At 40.0% G+C, this 21,598-nt stretch overlaps 3 protein-coding genes across 3 annotated transcripts in view; 2 read left to right on the top strand and 1 right to left on the bottom strand.

Moving 5' to 3' along the window:
- Positions 1–604: 604 nt before the first annotated feature.
- Positions 605–6,286, top strand: LOC140923581 (uncharacterized). Its single transcript, XM_073373656.1, has 4 exons — positions 605–653; positions 3,759–3,894; positions 5,111–5,359; positions 5,830–6,286. Exons 1-4 carry the CDS (start codon positions 605–607, stop codon positions 6,176–6,178), a joined length of 783 nt encoding a protein of 260 aa, XP_073229757.1. The 3' UTR covers positions 6,179–6,286.
- On the bottom strand, positions 6,194–10,805 carry LOC140923241 (gastrin/cholecystokinin type B receptor-like). The gene is made up of 2 exons (XM_073373327.1): positions 10,198–10,805; positions 6,194–7,107 (listed from the first exon to the last, which is right to left on the bottom strand). The coding sequence occupies exons 1-2, from the start codon at positions 10,605–10,607 to the stop codon at positions 6,294–6,296; spliced, it is 1,224 nt and encodes a 407-aa protein (XP_073229428.1). The 5' UTR covers positions 10,608–10,805; the 3' UTR covers positions 6,194–6,293.
- A 1,918-nt stretch (positions 10,806–12,723) lies between these two features.
- Positions 12,724–21,598, top strand: part of LOC140922953 (monoacylglycerol lipase ABHD2-like) — a 10,368-nt gene continuing 1,493 nt past the window's right edge. Inside the window, exons 1-8 of the mRNA XM_073373001.1 lie at positions 12,724–12,881; positions 13,311–13,494; positions 14,673–14,844; positions 15,969–16,152; positions 17,615–17,815; positions 19,110–19,179; positions 19,776–19,860; positions 20,839–21,598. The exon at positions 20,839–21,598 is cut by the window's right edge and continues 1,493 nt beyond it. Coding sequence (XP_073229102.1) covers positions 12,724–12,881; positions 13,311–13,494; positions 14,673–14,844; positions 15,969–16,152; positions 17,615–17,815; positions 19,110–19,179; positions 19,776–19,860; positions 20,839–21,041 — 1,257 coding nt within the window. The 3' untranslated portion in view covers positions 21,042–21,598. The remainder of the gene's footprint in view (positions 12,882–13,310; positions 13,495–14,672; positions 14,845–15,968; positions 16,153–17,614; positions 17,816–19,109; positions 19,180–19,775; positions 19,861–20,838) is intronic.

Here is a 21,598-nt window from a genome sequence, read left to right as displayed (position 1 = left end):
AAATATACAAAAAGGCGTGATGCACGAGCAAAGTTGTTTTTGTGCCAATCTAACCAGTTGCTTTTTTGCCGTTCTTGCTGACGTCTTCGTCGTCGTTGCTTAAGCTCCCTAATGTATTATCAATTCTCTTTATCCTTTTTTCCAGGGCCTCTCCGCTTATTTTTATCGAAGGAGCAACGAACGGGAAGGAAGACACTGGGAACGAACTTGAAAAGATAACAATGAACCAGACGCTTTCTTCTTCTTCTTCTTCTTCTTCTGCAGGTTGGTACGCTCAAGTCGAGCTCTTAGAAATAAAATTTAAGGACAGAGGTCTTAATTAATGGTCACGGTGATCTCTTTTGTTTATGTTTCTGTACACGAAGCGGCTTGGTTAACGCGGTTTCCCACCAATCTTACAATTGATAAGTTGCATTGAATTAACCCGTTTACAACGAAGTAACAAATTATTTCGATCTTAGTTGAAAGTAGTGATACCATCATTTTTTAGGTAATCTCACGGGAAGATCAGTTAATGTCCTACCACATTATTAACATGTCTTCTGTTGAAAAATGAACTTGAAATTAGTTTTACCAACGAAGGTTAGGGCCGCTTGCTGCTACAATGAACCCGAATCATCGCAACGCATTTTCACTACTGGGTCTTAGCATAGGTAAGTTTTACACCACACTAACATGAATCAAAGATAAAGACAATACATGGGCTTTGCATGATACTGGCCCGAGATAGAAAGTCAAACACAATACATATTTTAAATTACTAGAGAAACTAGAACACGATAAAAATTGAACAAAGTACAAGATCGTGAACGATCGCAAAAATGCTGGTACCAGTAAGACTGCACTCATACCCGCTGAAAAATGCAAAAATTAAACTGAACTTTCTGTCTGTATCCGATATGAATTGTTTTACGAAGTTTCCTTCTGTACACGAAGCAACTAAAGAGAGCAAGATATTTTACGGCAATATATATTATTAAAACTTTCTTGGAATTATAATTATAATCGAAGTCGCTAAGTGTGCGAAAACGAAAAGGAATTGGAAAAATGAGTTATTATTGACGAGTTTTATATTAGTTTACGGTAATTGCAATCATTACAATTTGATATTTTCCATAACCGCTGATTTTTTTTCATTTGGCAGTATATTGCCAAAGTTCAGCTGTATGATGGTCGCGTTCCGGCGACGTTTTCTTTTTATTAAGCTCTTTCACAACGTTTCAGAGCGGTCAGAAAAATAATTTGAAAAGTTTATCTTCCAGTGATGTTTGAACCGGCAGATTCTAAAATATTTCAGGTGGATATATATCATACCATGAATGTTAAACGCACCAAATATCGAAGAAAATTTGTTATAAAACTTCATAAATTGCTCAAAAAGTGCTACATGTAGTCCGAGTGATTTTCTTTTTTGAAATACCTTTAATATTTCTTGAAAATCTAGCAGAAGCCATAGGATTCAGACTGATTCAGAGTCTAAAAGAATATTATATATTTCCTGTTACTTAAAGTCAGTTAATCTGCTTTGTGCCCTTTAATAAATTTTGGACATAATTCTTAAGGGTAGTGGTTTTCGAAAACCGGCAATAATTTGTTTTCACAAAGTTACTTGACAGTAACTGACGCTTCTACAACTCCTCATCCATACGGCTTCACTTTTTTGTTTTGTCATTCAACGACAAAGTGTTTGTATACAAGCTTCTGTCTGTTGTAAAAATACATTGGTTTGTTATCGTTAAATCCAATATCACCCGCTCATAACGAAACATAACTCCCTTTCAGACGAACAATCCCCCACTATGGTCAGTGGAGGAACTAGATTCTTCCAAATGAAAAAATAAAAACCATCAAAAACGTTTGACGAGACACTCAATACAAAATACCGTATCATCTTGGGTGAGATGGCAACTAATTAAATGTAATCATTTACTTAGTAACATTTCGTGGAGAGAATTCGGCGGAGGATAGACGTTAATTGTTACAGGCAAAATCATGTGCGCAGGTGCTACTTGTAATCCGGGGGGTACCCACGATCAACAAAGTTTTATATGGGGGGCCCCGCCCCTAAGTCCAACCACTTACCCTTTTATATACCATTTTTGACAGAAATCCTTTCGTATACCCTCTTTTGACAAATTAGCCGTTTTCACATACCTTGTTTAGATCTGCACCATTTTTTAAATATGAAAAAAGAAAATAAAACATATTGTTTTCTCGACTTTTTCCGCAGACATAAATTGAATCTGGTAGCTCTTTTGGGCTTTTTTACCGACCGAAATGACAGATTTTTCTACCCTTTCCTCCTTTCATATACTTCAACAAGTGAAATCCTTACCCTTTCATATACTTGAAGCCCGAAAAATGTACCCACTTCAGGCGGAGTCTCCCCGTATAGGTTATTATAGGGAGTTCCTCCCACCCCATCCTCCCCCCCATCTTTGGGCCTGTAATCAGACAGACCCGTGAAGGCGTCCACCCTCGGGGAGGGGACACCGTTCGCTAATTGAAAAAGCCCGTTAAGGGGTATTGAGGAATGATGCATACGATTCTATGAAGTACAAAAGTGTGAAATTCTTGACTGGCATTGCGAAGGTTCAGCGCTCCCAAAGAGAATACAAAATCATTTGTTTCACCAAGAAATAACTGCTAAAAAAATCGAATGTCGTCTCATGAAAATGAAAGCCGGCAGATGTTTTATGTTCTGTTTTAGAATTTAGAGCAGATTTTCAATACTTTACCTCATCACATTATCCTCCTCACATGAATTTCCATATCCTCGATGTTTCCTCCGGCACAAAGGACAATTTTCTTGAAATCGACCACTTATACATGTCACAGATATAGCTAATATTATATGATTTCCTGATTCTAATCCACAAGCTAGGAACAACAGCACGCCGTAATTAAATCTTTGTTTAGATTTTGAAGTACCGGCAGAAATTGGTGACCATGACTGTTTAACTCCTTTGTTTGACTCTTGTCTAGTAACACGCTCCTCACGGCTAACTCAATCAAGTTGCAGGTTGCCTTTGATTTCTTTCCTTTAAGCCCAGCAGTTTAAACCCGTCTTTCCCCAATAACCCTCCAGGTCTATTTTACTAGCCAAGAAATTATATATGCCTTTATCCACTTTATAAATACGACCACGCCCTGAGGGGTTAATCTTACTTCAGTGAAGCAGGTATTTTTTTATCAAAGTGAAGAAAGCATTCAAGAGTCGCCAACTCTTCAAAATTCATTTGCCTCCAGATGCCCATATTTTTCCTACTCGATATGAATGAACAGCGCAAAGTGAAAATTTGCATAACCACAGCCGCTACTGAATAAGCCCCGTCCCGCCCCAGTCTGAAAAGCCCCCATTTCAGCCAGAAGTAACATACTATCCAGTGGCAAAGTCAGGAAAAACCTTGTCAGGGAAGGGGGGGAGGGTCATTGGTATTATAGGGTCATTGGTATTATATCATGATTAACGTATACCAATCAGTAGACTGCAAAACAGGTTAAATCACATTCGCGCAAGCGGTGAAAGGAAAGGTCTGGAGTGAGGGTAAAAACAGGGACTAACACGTCCGATTATACGCGCGTGTGAGTTCTCCGCCCTTCGCGCGGAAATATCGCGCCGGTGCTTCACGCCTTGCAAAATCGATTTGAAGAAAGAAACGCGACTGTTTTGCAGTCTAAGGAACCATTCCTCACCCAATCAGCAAAGGAAGAAGTTTATTCCATAACGTATTATTTAATTGTCATTTCTTTCGCAGTCTTAACGGTAGTCTTCTATCACAGCACCGTCAGCGTGGGCTTATGCAGTTTTCCCATGTATTTATACAAAACGCGTATGTATTGTGAAGTGCCTTTCTATCAAGGTCTGAGAATGGGTCTCATGAAAAACTGTAGGTACGTATGCAATTCTCTACACGATGCTAGCATTTCACATCTTTTACAGCTTGCGCATGCGTAGCTAGCAGTTGCCGGTTTTTAGGGCAAAGAGGGAAATTTCGAGGACGCGCGCGCGCACGCGGGGAGAAAAGGAGAGTAGGCTCCTCTCCTCTTCACGCGTGTTTCGCTCGCGCGCTCTATAACAATTGACCAAAAAAATAACCGGCGCCTGACACGCACTGTACAAAGACAAGGCTGTCTTGCACCTGAAAAGAAAAGATATATTGGTTTCTGGAAATTTCTGCTCTTCCAAATTTGTGCACCTTAAGCCCCAAAAGGGGAGTAAAGGCTATCCCGCCAAACTTTCTCTCCGTTTTTGTGTGTTATTCTTATTTTTCCAGACCTCTTCTGGCCATCAATAGACACAAAAAAAAATACAGCAGCTGACCTTAACAGCTGGCTTGCATCATACGAGTAATTTTAGGTCACTTCTTCCGGCGAAAATATAATCTCCACCATGTCTTTGAGCGCATTCGAAATATAAGATAACAAAAAGGAAAACTAAACGTTATTCAAAGGCAAAAAATATCGTTTTCAGGGCTGTAGGTTTTGCTGACTGGTTTGTGGAATTGAAATGATATTCAAAACTCGCGCCAAAACCGTTCTAAAAATAAACTGGTCCTTGACACGAGCGCATGGAAGTTGCTCACTCCGGGTTATTGGCTCCTGGTATATCTTACCTCAGAGGGATGTCCGTCTTATAGAGAGGTAACTAAAAGGAGTAAAGGAACTGGCAGGGACCAACACTAGGTGTCCGTGACGTTTCAGCGAAGTGTCCGTCTTATAGTCTCCATTAACAGAGAGTTGACTGTGGGCTCACGATAGTTGACTGGTCAGCACTACTATCCTTATCAACTGCAGCTATAAGCTTATAGACAGATAAAGGATTATAATGAATAACAGCTTACCCATCCTTGGAAACCCAGGAGCATTCAGTAGGCGGGAAAAAAGCAGCGCGAAGAAAGTTTTCAAGGCTGTCTGGCGCCATTTTCTCGCGCTTATTGGCTGTCGCGACCTGGGTTTCGGGGGATGCAAATAACTGAGTCATAGCACAGGTGGCCATGTGGCAGTTTCAACCAACTAGCGCCCTTGTCTTCCTGATTGCTGTGTTGAGCTTAAAACAAACTTAATAAGCCTCAAAATCTTTCATTACTTTATATTTTTAATTTTGCAGTGATAATTTTGAAACACTTATCAGTTGCATCAAAAACGTGACGCGAGTTTGTGAATATAGCTGGCGACAAGATGTATGGATTGACATAGACGTAAGGCTGAAGTTCAGAAAACAGTTTTATTGTCACAATGGCGCTTTAGTGATACCAGTGTCATTAATTCTCTGTGGACAATACAAGAGAGGCAAGCAATGTCTGCGTAATTTCCACGCGAAATTTCGTAACAACATATCTGACACCACACTTTGCGAGTAAGTACAACTGATGACAATCACCTTGAGTTTCCTTCGGCAAGACGCGCGCCATTAAAAATGAACCACACAGTCTTGTTACTGACAGTTCAAGTTTTAGCTTATCGCCATGCTCACCATTCTCTGAACTAGCTATTAAAATGGCTGTCAGGTGAAAGTCGAATAAGCTGTCTGAAAACTTGACACTTGTGCCTGGTTGTACAGGCGAAATTTCACGGAGACGGAATAGCTTGATCATTAGAGTTTTTGAGCCCAGATACTCTGCATTTTTGGGTGACTGGTATTTCGCTTGATATAGATTGCACAGAAAGCAACAAATTGAAAATAAAAGTAAAAAAAATCGAAGACAGCACTTTTACGGGCTATAAAATTTCATTAGAATTTCAGTAAATCAAGCGCAAGTAATAAATATGGTTCCTCTGCGAGTAACTCGATAACAAGGATGCCCTTTTTTCTTTTATTCTTTCCAGGGAGTACTCAAAGGCAAAGAATTGTGTACAAGAACTTCTTGAAAAGGAGTGTCCAGAACACGCAAACTCTCGCTCTTACTATATAGATGTTTTGTTCGACAATTACAATCCTTTCTGTAAAACCTTTCTTTATACTGCCCCGACTACGGTAAGAACGCCTCCCAGAAAAACCGAAAGATTGGTGAACACACAGCGAAGGGAGCCAAGCTCATGCAAGAGCAGTCCTAGAGCAACAGCCATCGTTATGAACAGTGCTCGTAGCAACCGTGAAAAATCATCCTACATTAGTGCTTTTGAACTATGGTTTGTCTTATTTCATTCCCAGCTTTGCCATGCGCTCTTAATTTAAATGAACATGGTTTGAAAGAAATATACCACGTAAACCCAAAACTGTGCATGCAATTCTAAATTCCAGATACGCCAGCTGCTGTCTCCCAAAGGCGTTACTCGTTTTCATTTAAACTCTATAGGCTGGCAGGCGAAGACAGGCGACCAAGCTCGCAACGCCGTCTTTCCAGGTCGGCGGCAGGAACAGAAGATCTTGATATACTTAACCGCTGCCTGGGCTTCCTCAAAAGTCTTTTAGGAAATGCCAAAATCTCTGTGCGGAATTCTTTGCAAAATATGACAAAGATCACAGGATTGAACACACAGTTGGTGTAGGTGAATAGCCAGCAGACTATTTTTATCACGTTTAACCGAATGTGATCATTTCCCGCTCCAAAATCCATCCAGAGCCATACTATTTGGTTAGGAAGCATAAAGATGGCAAAGATTGCAACTATAACGATAAACATTTTCGTCACGCGAACATTGGATTCGGCGTCAAACCCGCGCGACATTGTGTGAGCAACGCGCGAACTGAGTTTTCGAATCGGGTTTTTCTTACCATTTCCCGCTGCGTTGTTATTCGTCTCAGAGAACTGAGAACTAGCAGAAATTTTCCGACGATTTGCCGAAACTCTACGAGGGTGTTGAGATTCCATACGCATCTGACTCGTGTTGCTTGTGACGTTGTAAAGTTTGACCAGGGCAATGGTGTACATTGTTGTCATGAAGACAAGAGGTAGAGCATACTGGGCCAAGAATAGTACAACGGTGTAAGCTTGTCTGTATCCAAGCTGAGGCCATTGTTCGATGCATTCGTGATCTTCCAGTTTTAAGAAGCTGACATAAGGTATAATTATGACTAGAGATAACACGTGAACGCTGATAAGGACGAACTTGATTTGCTTTTTGGTGAGTCGCGGAATGAAGGGATGCATTAGGAGGCGAAATCTGTTAAAGAAACAAACTTTGTATCAGAATTTAGATAAAACCAGCATTTCATTCTTTCCAATACTGATGCGTTTTAGGAAATCTCCGTTTGATTCCCGGGGAGGATTCCCTAAAATGCCCTATAAGGGGTGACGTAGGTCTCCACCCTCAAAGGGGAACCTTTGATAGGTTTTCGGCAGTGCCGGATCCAGGCCTTAAGATAAGGGGTGGGGGGGGGGGGGGGTGGGCGGTCTCTAAAGAATTTTTTTTTCGGCTCTTTGGGCCTCACTTTTAAAAAGAAGGAGGAGGCGGGCCCCCCGGGCTCGTCTTCTGGATCCACCGCTGTTCGGTCAGATGAAAGTGCAAAGATTTTACTAGTGGAAGTATCTTAAAGGGTAGGAAACTGTCATTTCCGTATGTAAAGGGCCCAAAGGAGCTTACAGAAGTATTTTATTATCGCTGTGAAAAAAGTCGAGAAAACGTTCTTGTTCTGTGGTTTATTCTTATTTTAAAGTGACAGTGCATTTACAACAGTTAACTTAGAGGGATAAAAAGTTCTGAACTAGTTATACCAGTGAAAGGGGTACCATTTATCAATTAAGAAGGTATACGAGAGGGCCGGGTACCTTTTCTTTCAAAAGTGTATAGTAAAGGGTGATGGGGTTAGACGTTGGGGAGGAGTCACCCCGTATAAAACCTTTTTGAGAACCCCCCAGGGGGGTTGAGTATTAACAAAAGTGAATAGAAATTAGACTCAATGTCCCAGCATTTGCACATTTGTTTTTGCAACAGTTCAAACTAAGCCGTCGACGAATCTTGCGATACGCTCTTGTCCTCAGGCTATTCACGGACGTGTAGTGATGCTCTCGTTTATTTTCGCCAAGTAATGAATGAGTAGCTGTCACGTCAGCCTTTTTGAAGTTTTCTTTTTGCGAGAGTCTTTTTTCAAAAACCTCTGTTTTAATATAATCGTTTTGGCATGGACGAGTAAGACCAAAACGCGTAGAAAAGTCAATTAAAAACGCATCGGTGTAGATAAAAGCGAGTCAAGCGGAGAGGACACTGGCAAAACCAGTTTAGTTTTCGCACAGAAATATTCATGCAATGAGACGATTGATCCGGGGTCTACTGTAATTTCCATGAAAGATGTCATTGAATAAACTTAATGACACTCTGATTTGATTGTCAGAGATAACCTAAGGCTAGGCTGTGAACAGGCTCTCTGTTTGGGGAAAGGGTGAAAAAATCGCGAAAAAATAATCACCCTTTCCCTTCCTTCTCCACGCGAATTTTTCATCCTTTCCCCAACAGAGAGCTTGTTCACAGGCTAACCTAAGGTGGACTCTAGCGGGGTACTCATCGGAAAATTAAAATTAAGCCGCCTAAAGGAGACCAATGTGGCTGACCCCTAAAAGAGACCATACAAAAACAGACATCTTTAAGAGTGTGTTCTTTGTTAAACGTTAGATTTCTGTGTGGTCAGTGTTATGGCATTTTTTGCAAATTTCTTTTTGCACAGCCCTAAGCGGTATTTGAATGGGCAAATATAGTAATTTTCCGTCCGAAACACCCTAATTGAGACCAAAATCTGCAATTTACACCCCTAAGCGAGGCGACCATCCCTGTCACTTCTTATAGGAGTCCCTTTCGGGGTGGACTTAGATCTGCCCAAGTGTAAATACAGAGAGATTTTTTTTAACACAAATTTTGAAGCTACAACTTTTTTTCCTCTGTTATTTTCTAAAACAAAGGTAATTCCTTAAGCATCGAGTGGACGGCTCTATAAAAATATCAAAAATTAAGAGAAGGCGTCAAAATGTGACAAACGTATCAGTTAACTACTCGCTTGTTGAAAACTATGCTTAGAAAGTGGTCATTAATGATTTAAGCATGCACGTTCTCTAAAATAGGTGATAATGATTTTGTTACATTATTACAATGCCAGAAATATTTGTCAATCCTCCCTACGAAATAAAAATAAAAACGTTTTTTTATGCAATTAGAACTTAGAAAAAAGGGTGTTCGTAGCCATGATTTCAAAGACGATTTGCGGGTTTAAACTAGGTGTAAATTACAAGTTTTTAATTTCCAACACAATATTTGTCTCAAACTTTTAAGAAGAAAAAAACAGATAGCTTCTCTATCGTTTGCCTTCGAAATATTACTGACATCAGTATCTGATTATGTAATGCCCAGGCCGGACGAAAAGACAGAGGTACCTTGGAGCATTTTTTAAACTAATGGTAACCATGTGTTAGCAATTGACATTGGTCGCAAACAAGTATTAACCTACTAGAGTGGTTTTCGTTTGAGTGTCGTAAAACCAAAACCAAAGTAATTACTCTGGCCAATCACATAGGACACAGACAATACATTGAACCAATCAAAACTCGAAGTAATTACATGTGGCTGACGCAAAGCGCGGGAAAATGCATGCGAGCGCGTCACAATTGGCTTTGGTTTTACTTCTGATTGGATGAAAAGGTGGCGCGAATCTTTTAAGCCAATCGCATCGTGTAGAAAGTGCAAAACCAATTACTTTTCGACACTCAAATGAAAACCGCTCTATCACTGAGCAGGACCTTAAAAGCCCTTTCTGGGTAGATTAAATAAAGTTTATGTGTATTTTTTATATATAGTGCCTGTTGTTAATGTTACTGGACCTAGAATTTAAGTGGGTTAAGTGTTACAGAGCCCCTCAATCTAGGGCAGTTTTGTGAGATTTTTAGCTGTAAAAGTTGTCATAAATCTATGAATTGATCTCCGTTGAGACGTTAGTGTCAGTACTGATTTCATATTCAATAAAAGTTATACAATAGCACTTTCTCGTTATGTTATCAATAAGTTGCACATTTTGGACTTTCCCCTTAACTTTCCGCAGAGAGCAAACAATGAAATCAGGAAGTTCCAGTCTAAAAAACTTTTGAGTTTTTGACGAAATCTCATGGTATGACCACTCAAGATCATTCAAATGAAATCTCTTCAGATGCACTTTTAAACTTTTTTTCATGATTACCTAAGATAAAATTTGCTATTGTTATCTTCAGCCGTTTTGCTTTCTGCCTCCACCAATATTAAGTCAACTGAGGGGTTAATTGATTAATGACTTGCCTGTCCAACGAAATGGCCGCCAAAGTAAGAGCAGATGCTGTAGCCGTGAATGTAGACGCTGGCCACAATGCGTGGCACATGAACTCGCCGTATGGCCAATCGTAACCACGTTCTTCGAGCACCAAGTCAAACGGTATACCCAATAACGGAGTGAGGAAATCACACGCACTCAAGTTAAGTAACAATCTGTTTGAGGACCCTTGACGGAGACGACGGTTGCAAGAAATCAAGAGGAAAACGAGTCCGTTACCCAATGAACTGAAGGCAAGAATGGTACAATAAAGAAATAGTTTTAAAGTCTTGAATTCCGGCGACTCGCCTTGTGGTGAATCCGTCGTGAATGTTGGTATGATCGTAGTTAATGCCAACTCGCTTGATGCCGCCGGTACTGATAAAGAAGCACTTGTCATATTTATGTTCTTTCCCAGCTTGCTTAAGTTTCGATTTCAATCCACGTTTTCAGTTCATGTGAAAATCCGAGATATTGTTCATCTTCACTGAGAGCTAATGTAGTCACGTACAATCATGACATTTTGCCCCGGTATCCAACAAACAGTCTTGGTCAATTAAATGTTAACGCTTCGATTATCTTAGTACAAAGTGAGAGCTTACAGGGTCATCGATTGTGCAAGTTTAGGAATGGCAACCGCACATGCAAATAACATTACAGTTCCATTAGTTTCCACCGTACATCAACCCTCATTAAGCAGAATAGATTAGGCTGAAAATGCACACAAATTTCGTCCTTTTTAATGACAGGAGTGCCGTATCATTTAGTCGACAAATGTACCATATGTCAACGACTTAAAGCCGGTTTCTTAAATTTAGGGGGTTTAAAGTTCGCGTGTTTTTTTACGATTGTAAATGCAGGAATTTTCGATCTTTCATCGCAAGAGTGCCGATTGTTTAGCTTCGTCCGTTACAAGTGAAAGTTACACTTCGCTACTGATTGATTAATCTAGAACCATTTAAGTTCCCATGCATGAAATTTTGCATACTAAAGAACTTAACTAAAACTATTTCACACTATTTTGGCGTTTTAACTGAGGCACAATTTATGACTTCCACCGCGGTAAATTAAAGGTTATCCTTTTAAGTTATAAGGGTCGAAACTCTATATCTGTGACCATTATGAACTTTTTAGCAATTCAGTTATTTAGAAGATATATATTTTTCATTGTAATGCCTTCTAGCCTAGCTAGTGCTCATAAGACAAGTCAGCCATAAATATCTATACATAACGCCTATGTATAGCTGAGCTTTATCAGGAAACGAAGACGGGCTTTGGTTTTTATTCGTGGTGAAATATATCGTGTACTGTCTCGGAGACAGACAAATTTAGCTGATCTTGATCAGTCTAAAAGCAACTGATTCAAAATTAAGTTGGGTCAGAGTTTCTAGAATCGGAAGGTTTGGCTAGCATATCGTCTGCTTACCGAATATGAAATTCAACTAAAAGCCAGTCACCTCAGGTGATATAGATCTAACCCCTCGTCATAATCGTTATTAAGTAGTTAAGGGTATTAGCTAGTAAGGGAGATCAGAGATAAGGCGGCTTTGATTGATAACCGGCTAGAGAAATCTCTTAATTTGTTTTCGCCTTTTTAATCTGCTCCTGTTTTCCGAGGACTATTGGGATTAGTATGTGACCTAATCAAACCTAATGGATTGAAAACATGCGACAGTTACGTTAGACGCATGTTGCGTTATGGCTTTGCATCCGAAATAAATTAAGAATATGACAAATGAAATGAAATGAAACTTTTAGCCGGATGACTGAAAGGAAGAAAAAGGGAGGAAACTATTGGCGGCCATTTTTGCGTAATCTCGTTCCAAACGGATTAACCTGAGTTCAAGTTTGGAAACTGTAGACCTAAAGAACTTGCGACAAGTATCAAGAGCATCATTTACCGACAAAAAGTGTGGCATGTTATCAAACATTTGTCGCAAATAAGATTATCAGAAAAGCCGTACTAGGCAATAAACGAGACGAACCCATAATAATTGTCGTCATTACCGACGTTTTAACGACCGTTTTAACTTTTTGCATATAATGAGCTGGCGTTGCCCCGCTGAACAAACAACCGGATACTCTGGGAACGAGAATACCGCTAGACAAGACACCTATGTCTCTAAAGTGGATTCTGGACTTGTTGAGCTATCTTTAATATTTGCTCAAGCGTAGAAATTTTTTCATTATTATTGATTTTAGACAATAAGAACCTGTTTCAAATATCAGGCTAAAACGGTTCTTGTATAGAGGGGGCACAGTAACAGGTTCTTAGTCGCGGGATTTTTCTCTAGACAAGTGTTGGACAATGAGCTGGACACGAAAATCCGGCCACTAAATATGTAAATAAGTAAGTTAATAAAAGATAAAAAAAATAAATCAAAGCAATCGGTGGAGGAAGCCCGTCGCCTGAAATAGAGAAGTGCGTTACAAAAACGAGTATATTGCGTGAAGCATCCTGCGCATGTATTCTAAAGTTATTCCGCATTGTGGAAGGCTCATTTTGTAACACAACAATGGCGAACCTTGTTGTTTTGGCTTTTGCCGCTGTGCTTTTGTTTCTTTTCTTTCGAATCTTAAATCTGATAGACTCTCCTCGTGTACCCAAACTTTTCGCTCCTAAAAGTGCATTTATAAATGAAGTTTTGCTGTCATGTCCGATCCTCTTTGAAAGGTAAGGTAAAATGCTTACAAAAGCGATCGCAATATTGCAGTAAGCTTGAGCTCACTATCAATTTTTATTTATTAAATTTCAGTGAAATAAGCTTAATAGTTATAGCGAGTTAAGTTATTATCAATCGCAAAGCAAAATTGTTTTTGGAAAACTGGAATATATTTAAGACGATTAAGACAACTTGTCATACCTTGAGCCCTTCAAGACCCCGGGGTCTTAGAGGGTGGGGGTTGGTACTACGACTCAGGTAACCAGGCAGTAAGTAAAAGAAACCTTCGCCCTAATCTATAACATAAAAGTGTTCTTTCTGGATAATGTGTTTATACGAGTTCTCATTTATTTTGAAAAATGAAATTTTGTTTGGGCCACTTTTGTCAGTGAAAGTGTGAGATCAGATAATAAATTATGTTTGTGCTGAAATTTTTCCAGATATCAACCACCTCTTCTCTGGGGTAAAAATGGACACTTGCAGACCCTTATATCAGCATTGTTTGGTCGTAAATCATGTCCAATACTGACTGGAACTTTACACCGAACACAACTGGCAGATAGAACCATTGTTACTTACGAGATTTTTGAACCTGACGAGAGTCCATCATCAGTCAGCAACTTGGTCTGTGTCTTACTTCATGTGTTGTTTTTATAATTAAAAATGGGCTTAACTTTAACTTTACAAAGGAAGCTAGTGATAAAAATCCCTAGATTTTCAAAGTTTATCTCTGTTATTTCTAAAGAAATATATAATACTTAGGAGACACAAAGCTGTGACTTTGTCATTTATAATAGACCTTATTCAAGTTACCCGCCATCTTTGCACTCGCTCTAGGATTGATGGGATGAAAGCAATGTCACGTGGTATTTCAGGGGGCAAACAAGTGGTAAAATTTGCTGATACGAGTAATTGGGGCTGAGTTAGTTTATTCTATCAAAACAAGGCGACAATTTCAATTTTGTCATGCAAAATTTACATATCAAGTTTTGGCAAGATTTACATCGTTACTGTCTACCATGAGGACATCTACAGTCGCTACTGCATACAAAAAGTAACAATGATCACTTCCACCTATATAATTGACTTTATTGTCTTTAAGATGACAAGGTGTTCATTTCCTGTTGTCTAGGATAAACAAACTCAACCACGATTTCTTGCATTGGCAATATTTTTTACTTTTTTTTACTTTTTTTTTGGGCCGCCTAAGAAACCACGTGACATAGCTTTTATCCCATCAGTCCTTAAGCGCATGTAAAGATGGCGGGTATCGTGAATAAGGTCTATTCATTCCACCATGAGCACTATGGCCCATGGTAAGTAAAAGCAAGTTAAGGCTGGTTTTCACTAGTAACTCTGTCAGAGTCAGGGTTGTAATCAGATTTATTGATTATTCCACTAGGACTATGTCACTTACCATCAAGAAAAAAAAAGTAGGTTGTCGGAGTAGAAAACAGAAGGAGAATAACTAAGCCAATCAAGTGTGGGAACATGCCTTGTGACTGGTTTATCCTTCTTCCGCTTGTGCTTGTGCTTCTAACTCTGACAATCTGATTTGCACTAAATCTTAAAGAATTGAGTCATAAGCGGAGTCAGAAGAAATTGGAGACTCTTTGATTCTTCATACAGCCATTGTGTCATGCCTTTAACTCTGTTTATAAATTACTCTGATTTTTCACAAGGTCATTAACTCTCTTGTGACTCTGCTTGCATCTCCAACAGTAACTCCATTGCTGGTGAAATTGAGCCTTGATTAAAATGGACAAAAAACAAAAATTCATGGCAATTATGTCTTTATATAGGAGGAACAGCTTACTATTGTAGTAGTGCCAGGGATTGCTAACTGCACTGAGACGAAATATGTCCGTACTTTTACTGGCTACGCCATGCAACATGGTTTTAAAGTAGCAGTCTTAAATCATCTTGGAGCCAAGAAGAAGGAAAGCTTGTCGACACCCAGGATTTTTACTTATGGTAATTTAAAGGCATTTATGCTTTACTTTGCTCTTCTTCTTATAACCCTTAAATTAACCCTTTCACTTGCAGAGTAAGTCATCGATAGATTCCTAAAAGGTGGCTCTATAACAGAAATATCCATTGTAGTGACCAGTTAAATCAAAGCTCTTTGGCAGTTCTTTAAAATGGTACTCTTTATTTTCAAGAATTAAAAAACGTGGCTTTATTGCATGAAATGTTTCTTTGATTATGTATATTATAATATATAAAACTGTATACATTGTATCTCCCGTATCTTAAATCCTCAGTCTTGATTAGGAGTTATTGCTAAGTTTCATTGTGAATGAAGATAATTCACTAGCAATGAAGTTGCACCCATTATGTCCAGGCTGTCCTGCACCCACTTCTCTCTCTGCCACCCACCTTCTCAACCTCTCTAAATCCCTTACCAACCCCAGGGGTATAGCTAGGGGGGTTCCTGGGGTACCCATGACCCCCCACCCTTATTGTTTTATGTCCCTATAATTCAGGTGGCAAAAATGCGCGAATCTGTAGCATCAACATGCAAGAAATTATTTCCACTAAATCTTCCTCATATTTGCACCGCCTCTTATTAAAAGACGTTTTGACTGATGAGCAGTGAGACCAAAATAGAGTACACTGTGTTATATGGAACTTAATTCATTTTTGCAGCTATTTTCTAGGCTTTTCCCTCCCCCTACTTTCACTGCTCATACGAAATAATGTCACTTTTAGTAAACTACGGCATTGATGTCAACATGCCAATCTGGTTAGTACCCTGGGTGTGACACAGTGTGATCCCCCTTTGGAAAAACTCCAGCAACCTTCTCATACATTTGCCCTCTCTTTCTCACTCATTATCCCAACCTTCTTACCTACATCAAGAGCCATAATGGGACCATTCCTGACCATTCTACAGCACCCTCTAATCCAATTATTAGTAGTACCCCACTCCACCCCCATGCAACTAAAGTTATCATTACCCCACCCCTCTCATCCACTTACCCCACCCTTCTTACCTGACTATTCTACAGCACCCTCTAATCCAATTATAAATAGTACCCCACTCCACCCCCATGCAACTAAAGTTATCAAAAATTAGCGAGACTCTTTCCCGTCAGGTGGAACTGAAGAGCTTGCTGCTGTAGTGAACCATCTTACCACTGTTCTCAATCACAAACGACTCATTGGTGTTGGATTTTCCATGGGTGCTAATATTCTTATTAAATACCTTGGTGAGGAGGCACCCAGGCAGGAGTGTTTTGAGTGTGGAATCTCTGTTTGCCAAGGATATGACATTTTAAGGTACCAGATGGCATTCTTCCTTACTGTACAGCCTTTTTATCAAAACTGTGTGAAGCCAAGAATTAATGTATATTAACAGATTTATTATAATAGATAAGTAAGTTACTTAAGGATATCATTGTAAGGTAGAGAAACAACAGTTTATGAAGTCCGTACAAGGTTGCTCCATGGTGGATAACTGGTAACAAAACTTGGTTGTGGCTCATTACCCCTTTATCCTCCTAATTACATAAATTTTGATGCCATCCTCTTATATTTATAACTGAGCAGTAGCACGGTAAAAGTAAATCCATTTGCTACTTAACTACAGTCAAACCTCTTCTTATGGACACATCAGTCTATAATACAGGGAGACACCTCTCTATCATGGACAGTTCTCACTTGGTCCTAAAGATGCCAAACTTTATACAATCCCTACTTCTATAATGCAGAAACCTCAATGATATGGACACACTGGTGTGTCTCCAATTCCATAATACAGACACCTCCTATATGGACAGTTTTTTGGTCCCAAAGATACATGCAATTCTTGCCTCTATAATGCAGACACCTTCGGGATGTAGTCATTTGGGCATGGCTCCCCATTTATAAATACAGGCCCCACCCAGTCAGTTCTTTTCATCCCAAAGATACCGAACTTCATACAGTCGCTACTTCTATAATGCAGACATTTCAGTCTGTGATGTGGACACTTAGGTGTATCTCCCCTTCCATGATATAAACACCTCCCAAGCACAGCTCTTTGCAGGGGCACCCAACGAGAATATATTTTAAAACCCCTTAAAATGGCATTGTTAAACGTATTTTAGTATTTAAACGGTAGATATAGGCATATTTTTATCCCCTAAAAATTTTTCATCTGTTCGGATTTCCTAGCTGAAAGTCTAAGTGATCCGAAAATTATAGGGATTAAAACTTACCTTTTCGAACATTTCAGCTAGAAAAAAGGCTCCCGAATATTCTAAGTGACATTTTTAGGGTAAACATCCGTTAAAAAATAGGCAATTATACCATTTTTTAGATATTCGAAAATCCTAGGAGAGGCAGCAAGCAAGAAATTTTACAACAAATGTTCCGAAAATTCTAGATCTTAAATCGTCTTCCGAACAGATATTTTCCGAAAGTTGACGTTGGGTGCCCCTGTCTTTGGTCCCAATACAGTCAAACCTCTTTAATACGGACACCAAAGGGACAGAACCAAGTGTCCGCTTTACAGAGGTGTCCGTATTATAGAGGTAGGGAATGTATGATTTTTGGCATTTCTGGGACCAAACGAACTGTCCTTAATAGAGAGGTGTCCGTAAGGAGAGATTAGACTGTAGTACTAAACCTCATACAATCCCTACCTCTACTACACAGACATCTCTGTAAAGTGAACACTTGGATCTGTTTTTTTAGTTTTCATGTGAAGGAGGTTTCACTTCATTTGTTTGTTTGTTCGTTTGTTTGTTTTTTCGTTCAGGGCAAAGAGTCTTCTTCAGGACTGGGGTGGGCTTCGCCGATTTTACAACTGGGGCATCACACAGACTATGAAGAAAGTTATTGATCGGCACGTGAAGGTGTTGTTCCATGGCCCTAACTTCACTTCCCCTAAGCACAAGTCATCCATTCATCATGTGCGATCATCGTCTTCCCTTGATGAACTTGATGATGTCTTTATTAAGTACGTGGTTTGCTTGCTTTTTTTTCTTGAAAAATCAACAAATCAGAAAACTACCAGAACTAGCTTAGAAAGATCATTTTGAAATCTTCCAGAGGAAAGTGAATATAAACGTTGCCATTATGTGATGAACCTAGGCGGTCGAAAAAGAATCTGTATGTAATTCAGGATTGACCGGGGTTTGAACTCCGACCTTTGCGATGATCTAATAATGACGTCCTTTGTTTACCCTCGGAAGTCTTTGAAGCACTGATGCTAGTGGGGCCCAGAAAATGCCTGAAACAAGTTATTTAAATCAAACTTAACAAAGTTCAGAATACCACCTGGCCGGGTGCAAAGCACTTGGCTATTTAAAAGCGTCGACGAGGATTTGAAATCCGGACTACTGAGAACAAATCCAGCTAGCGGTCAGGTCCGGACTTGAACTCGGGGCCTTAACCCTTTAAGCCCTAAGAGTGATCAGCATCAAATTTCTCCCTGTCATATCAATGCTTTGTAAAACAGAGTGGTCATGAGAATTATGGACATGATCACACAAGATGAATTTGCTTGATATTTTATCAACTTCCCCCCACTACTTCTTTAAGAAATTAATAGAGGCAACAAATGAGAATTCAAATTTTGATCTTAGGGTTTAAAGGGTTAAATTACAAGTCTAGCGCTGTAACCCGCTCAGCCCCGCTGCCTCCCTGATCTCATTGGAGAAAAAGAAAAAAACTGTGAGTTCGTAATGAACCCAATGACAGAACTTTTTAAGTTTCTTTCAAAAAGGGTAATTGAAAATACGAATATAAGAGTTTAGTAACCCTCCCCTCTTCTGAAGCTCCATGAGACCGGACTCAGAGGAGTATTCGCGGAAAAAAGGAGATTTTAGGAAAAAATGAAGAAGATTTAAGAAAAAAATGCCTCACGTACTTCTACGCCTACGGCCACTTCTTAGTAGATTGTCAACGCCAACGCGTTTTGCAGAGAAGGTAGCAGGCTTCGGGCGTTCAGATGGTAGGGAGTGGCGCGAAATGAGGATTGGAGCGAAAAAATGAAAATGTGGAAAGAATGAAAGAAGAGTGAGGGAACCCTTCCTCGCCGCTGTCCCCAGTCCCCTCTCTGTTTTCCCTCGAATTCACTTCTTCGCGCCGCTTTTAGCCTGCTAGCAAGCTCTCCCGGGCGCAACGCCGCTTTCTACTCTGAGCGTCTGGAACAGGCTGCATAGAAGCAAGTCTTGAGGCCTCGTCTCATAGATCAATTATTTTGTTGAAGCAAACATTTTTCTAATCCAGTTGTTTTTATTCTGACCCAGGAAAATGGCAGGATTTAACCATTTGGACGAGTTTTATTCAGTGAACAGTTCATGCAACTATATCAACCAGGTAACATCTTGTGCATTTGCAAGCTGACCTAACTTCAACTGTGTGAGCATGGGATTCTGCCTAACTTTTATCCTAACATATCCAAGATAGTCTTGGATTCTGGATTCCAGTATTTTGCTAGAACGTGAATTCTGGACTCCAATCTCAGTCGTTAGTAGCTTTCCGGATCACCTTGAGCTGTATTCCGGATTCCAAAACCCAGGATCCCGGATTCCACAAGCAAAAATTTCCAGGATTCTGGAATCCGCATTCCCTTACATGGGGCGAAACTCTTGATGGTTACAGTTGTTTTCTTGGTGACCGGTCGTTTCGCCTATGAGTCTTTTCGCTAACGTCCCTTTCGCTAACGTCTAATGTCGTTCCGCTAAGAAACGAAACGAGCGCCGCTTATGTATATGCTTCGTTCTCTCAGCCCTGATACACAAAAGTGCGATACGCATGTATATACACTGTACCTCATTCTTACAGCCACTGATCAGGCGAAAGCAGTTAGGGAACTGACCCAACACGTACGTTGGCGAAACGACTCGTAGGTCGTGGGCGAAATGACCGTAAATCGTTTTCTTTTTCGACCTCATGGATTCATTTCTCGGCAGATAAAGATTCCAGTGCTTTTGTTAAATGCCTTAGATGATCCTTTGGTACCAGAAGAACTATTTGTTACTCCACATAATCACGTCAGTAAGTATCGTTAGGTAGGAGACAAGTTAGAGGTCTCAGTGATGTTCATACTCATATCAAAAGTGATCGATTAACGGAAAGTTAATTTACAATATGTAAATATGCGGGCAAGTGTAGTGCCCTGTGTAGACATTCTCATCCACTGCAACGGTTTATAATGACTGACTGCCGGACTGACTGTCTGACTGACTGACAGTCCGATTGACCGACTGACTGACTGACTGACTGAATAAATGACTGAAGCGCTGTTAGGTAAGCTTACGTCTCCGTTGGTCAAATGTGCTCTGACCAGGGGGCGCCTCAAATGCGGAGAAAGTATTGCCCCTGTCGGTAAAACTCATTGTTTTACAAGTGAAAATGTGTATTCTTAGGCCCAGTTAAAACCTCGAACTTTTCATGTGCCGAACCTAATTCCTTCAATTAAGTACACAAAGATCGACGTTTGAATCAATTAAGTCCGACATGTCTAATTTGCGTCGACCATGAATTAAGATCGAGTGGCCCACATGGGAATTTCGACTGTGGAACGACTTCGTTTCAAACGTCGAACTTCTCATGTGCCCAGCCTAATGCATAAAATACTAAAATTTGTTTTCACTTGTAAGCATTTTAGACCATTGAACATCGTGCAAATGAATTGAGTCCGACTAATTAAGTTCGACGTCTGAATCAACCGTCGAACTTGTGTCATTTGTGTCGACCTAATAGGCCATTTCCGAGTTCCAAAAAATCTCACTTTCAAAGCGAGGCTAAGTGTGAAACCTTTGTTGTGAAAATGAGTTTTAATTATGATGCAAATAAAACTCATTTTCACAACAAAGGTTTCGCACTTAGCCTCGTTTTGAAAGTGAGATTTTTTGGAATTCGAAAATGGCCTATTCGATGTTAAGTTCGGTACATGAAAAGATCGATGTTTGAACTGGGCCTTAGCGCTTTCACTGGGGTAAAATCTGTTCTTCACGTTTGTATTTTTTTTAGAATGCAATGAATCAGCGCTTTTCGTCGTGACCTATCATGGCGGCCATCTTGGATTTTACGAGGGCGGGGTTCTTGACGTTTCACCGCTCAGTTGGATGGATAAAGCTTTAATTCAATACATCAAGGCGGTTCTTAAAGTAAAACGATCCAGCAAAGACTCCTCTTCATCTAGCGAAAGAAATAATTGTGTAATTGCTTCCTGATAACTTAATTCACAAGGAATTGAGGCTATGAACTCATGAGTCACGTGAATTTACCCAAGGCCCTGTTCACACTAATGCGTTTTCGTTGTCATCGAAAACGCGTCGATCGATTCGCGTTCACACTACCGTTTTGATGCGTTTTCAACTGTCCACACGTTGTGACGCAAGTTGAACTCTATGCGCACGCTACAAACACACCCGCCTGCGATATTTTACAACCCACGTGATACTTATGACGTCATCTTTTTCATTTTGATGCTTTCTCGACCTTTTTTGACAGTTAACACTAATACGATATGAACGCGTTTTCGTTTTGATCCACTTTCAAGAGCGTTTTCAAATTGACGCGCTTCTGATGAGAACGCTCAGCGTATTAGTGTGGACAGAAGACCTAAACGCATCGAAATGTATGGTGCGTTTTAATAAAACGCATTAGTGTGGACGAAGCTTAAGCTCTGAGCCTCTGTACAACGGACGTCGATTTCGTCGCGCTTTTTCCATAAAATCGTCTGTGTTTCAGGCGAGATCGGCGCTTATCAAGAATTGCTTTGCGTGGT

Source organism: Porites lutea, chromosome 13 (genome assembly GCF_958299795.1).
Source record: "Porites lutea chromosome 13, jaPorLute2.1, whole genome shotgun sequence".
Classification (NCBI taxonomy): Eukaryota; Metazoa; Cnidaria; class Anthozoa; order Scleractinia; family Poritidae; genus Porites; species Porites lutea.
This window is presented reverse-complemented; position numbering and strand designations above follow the sequence as displayed.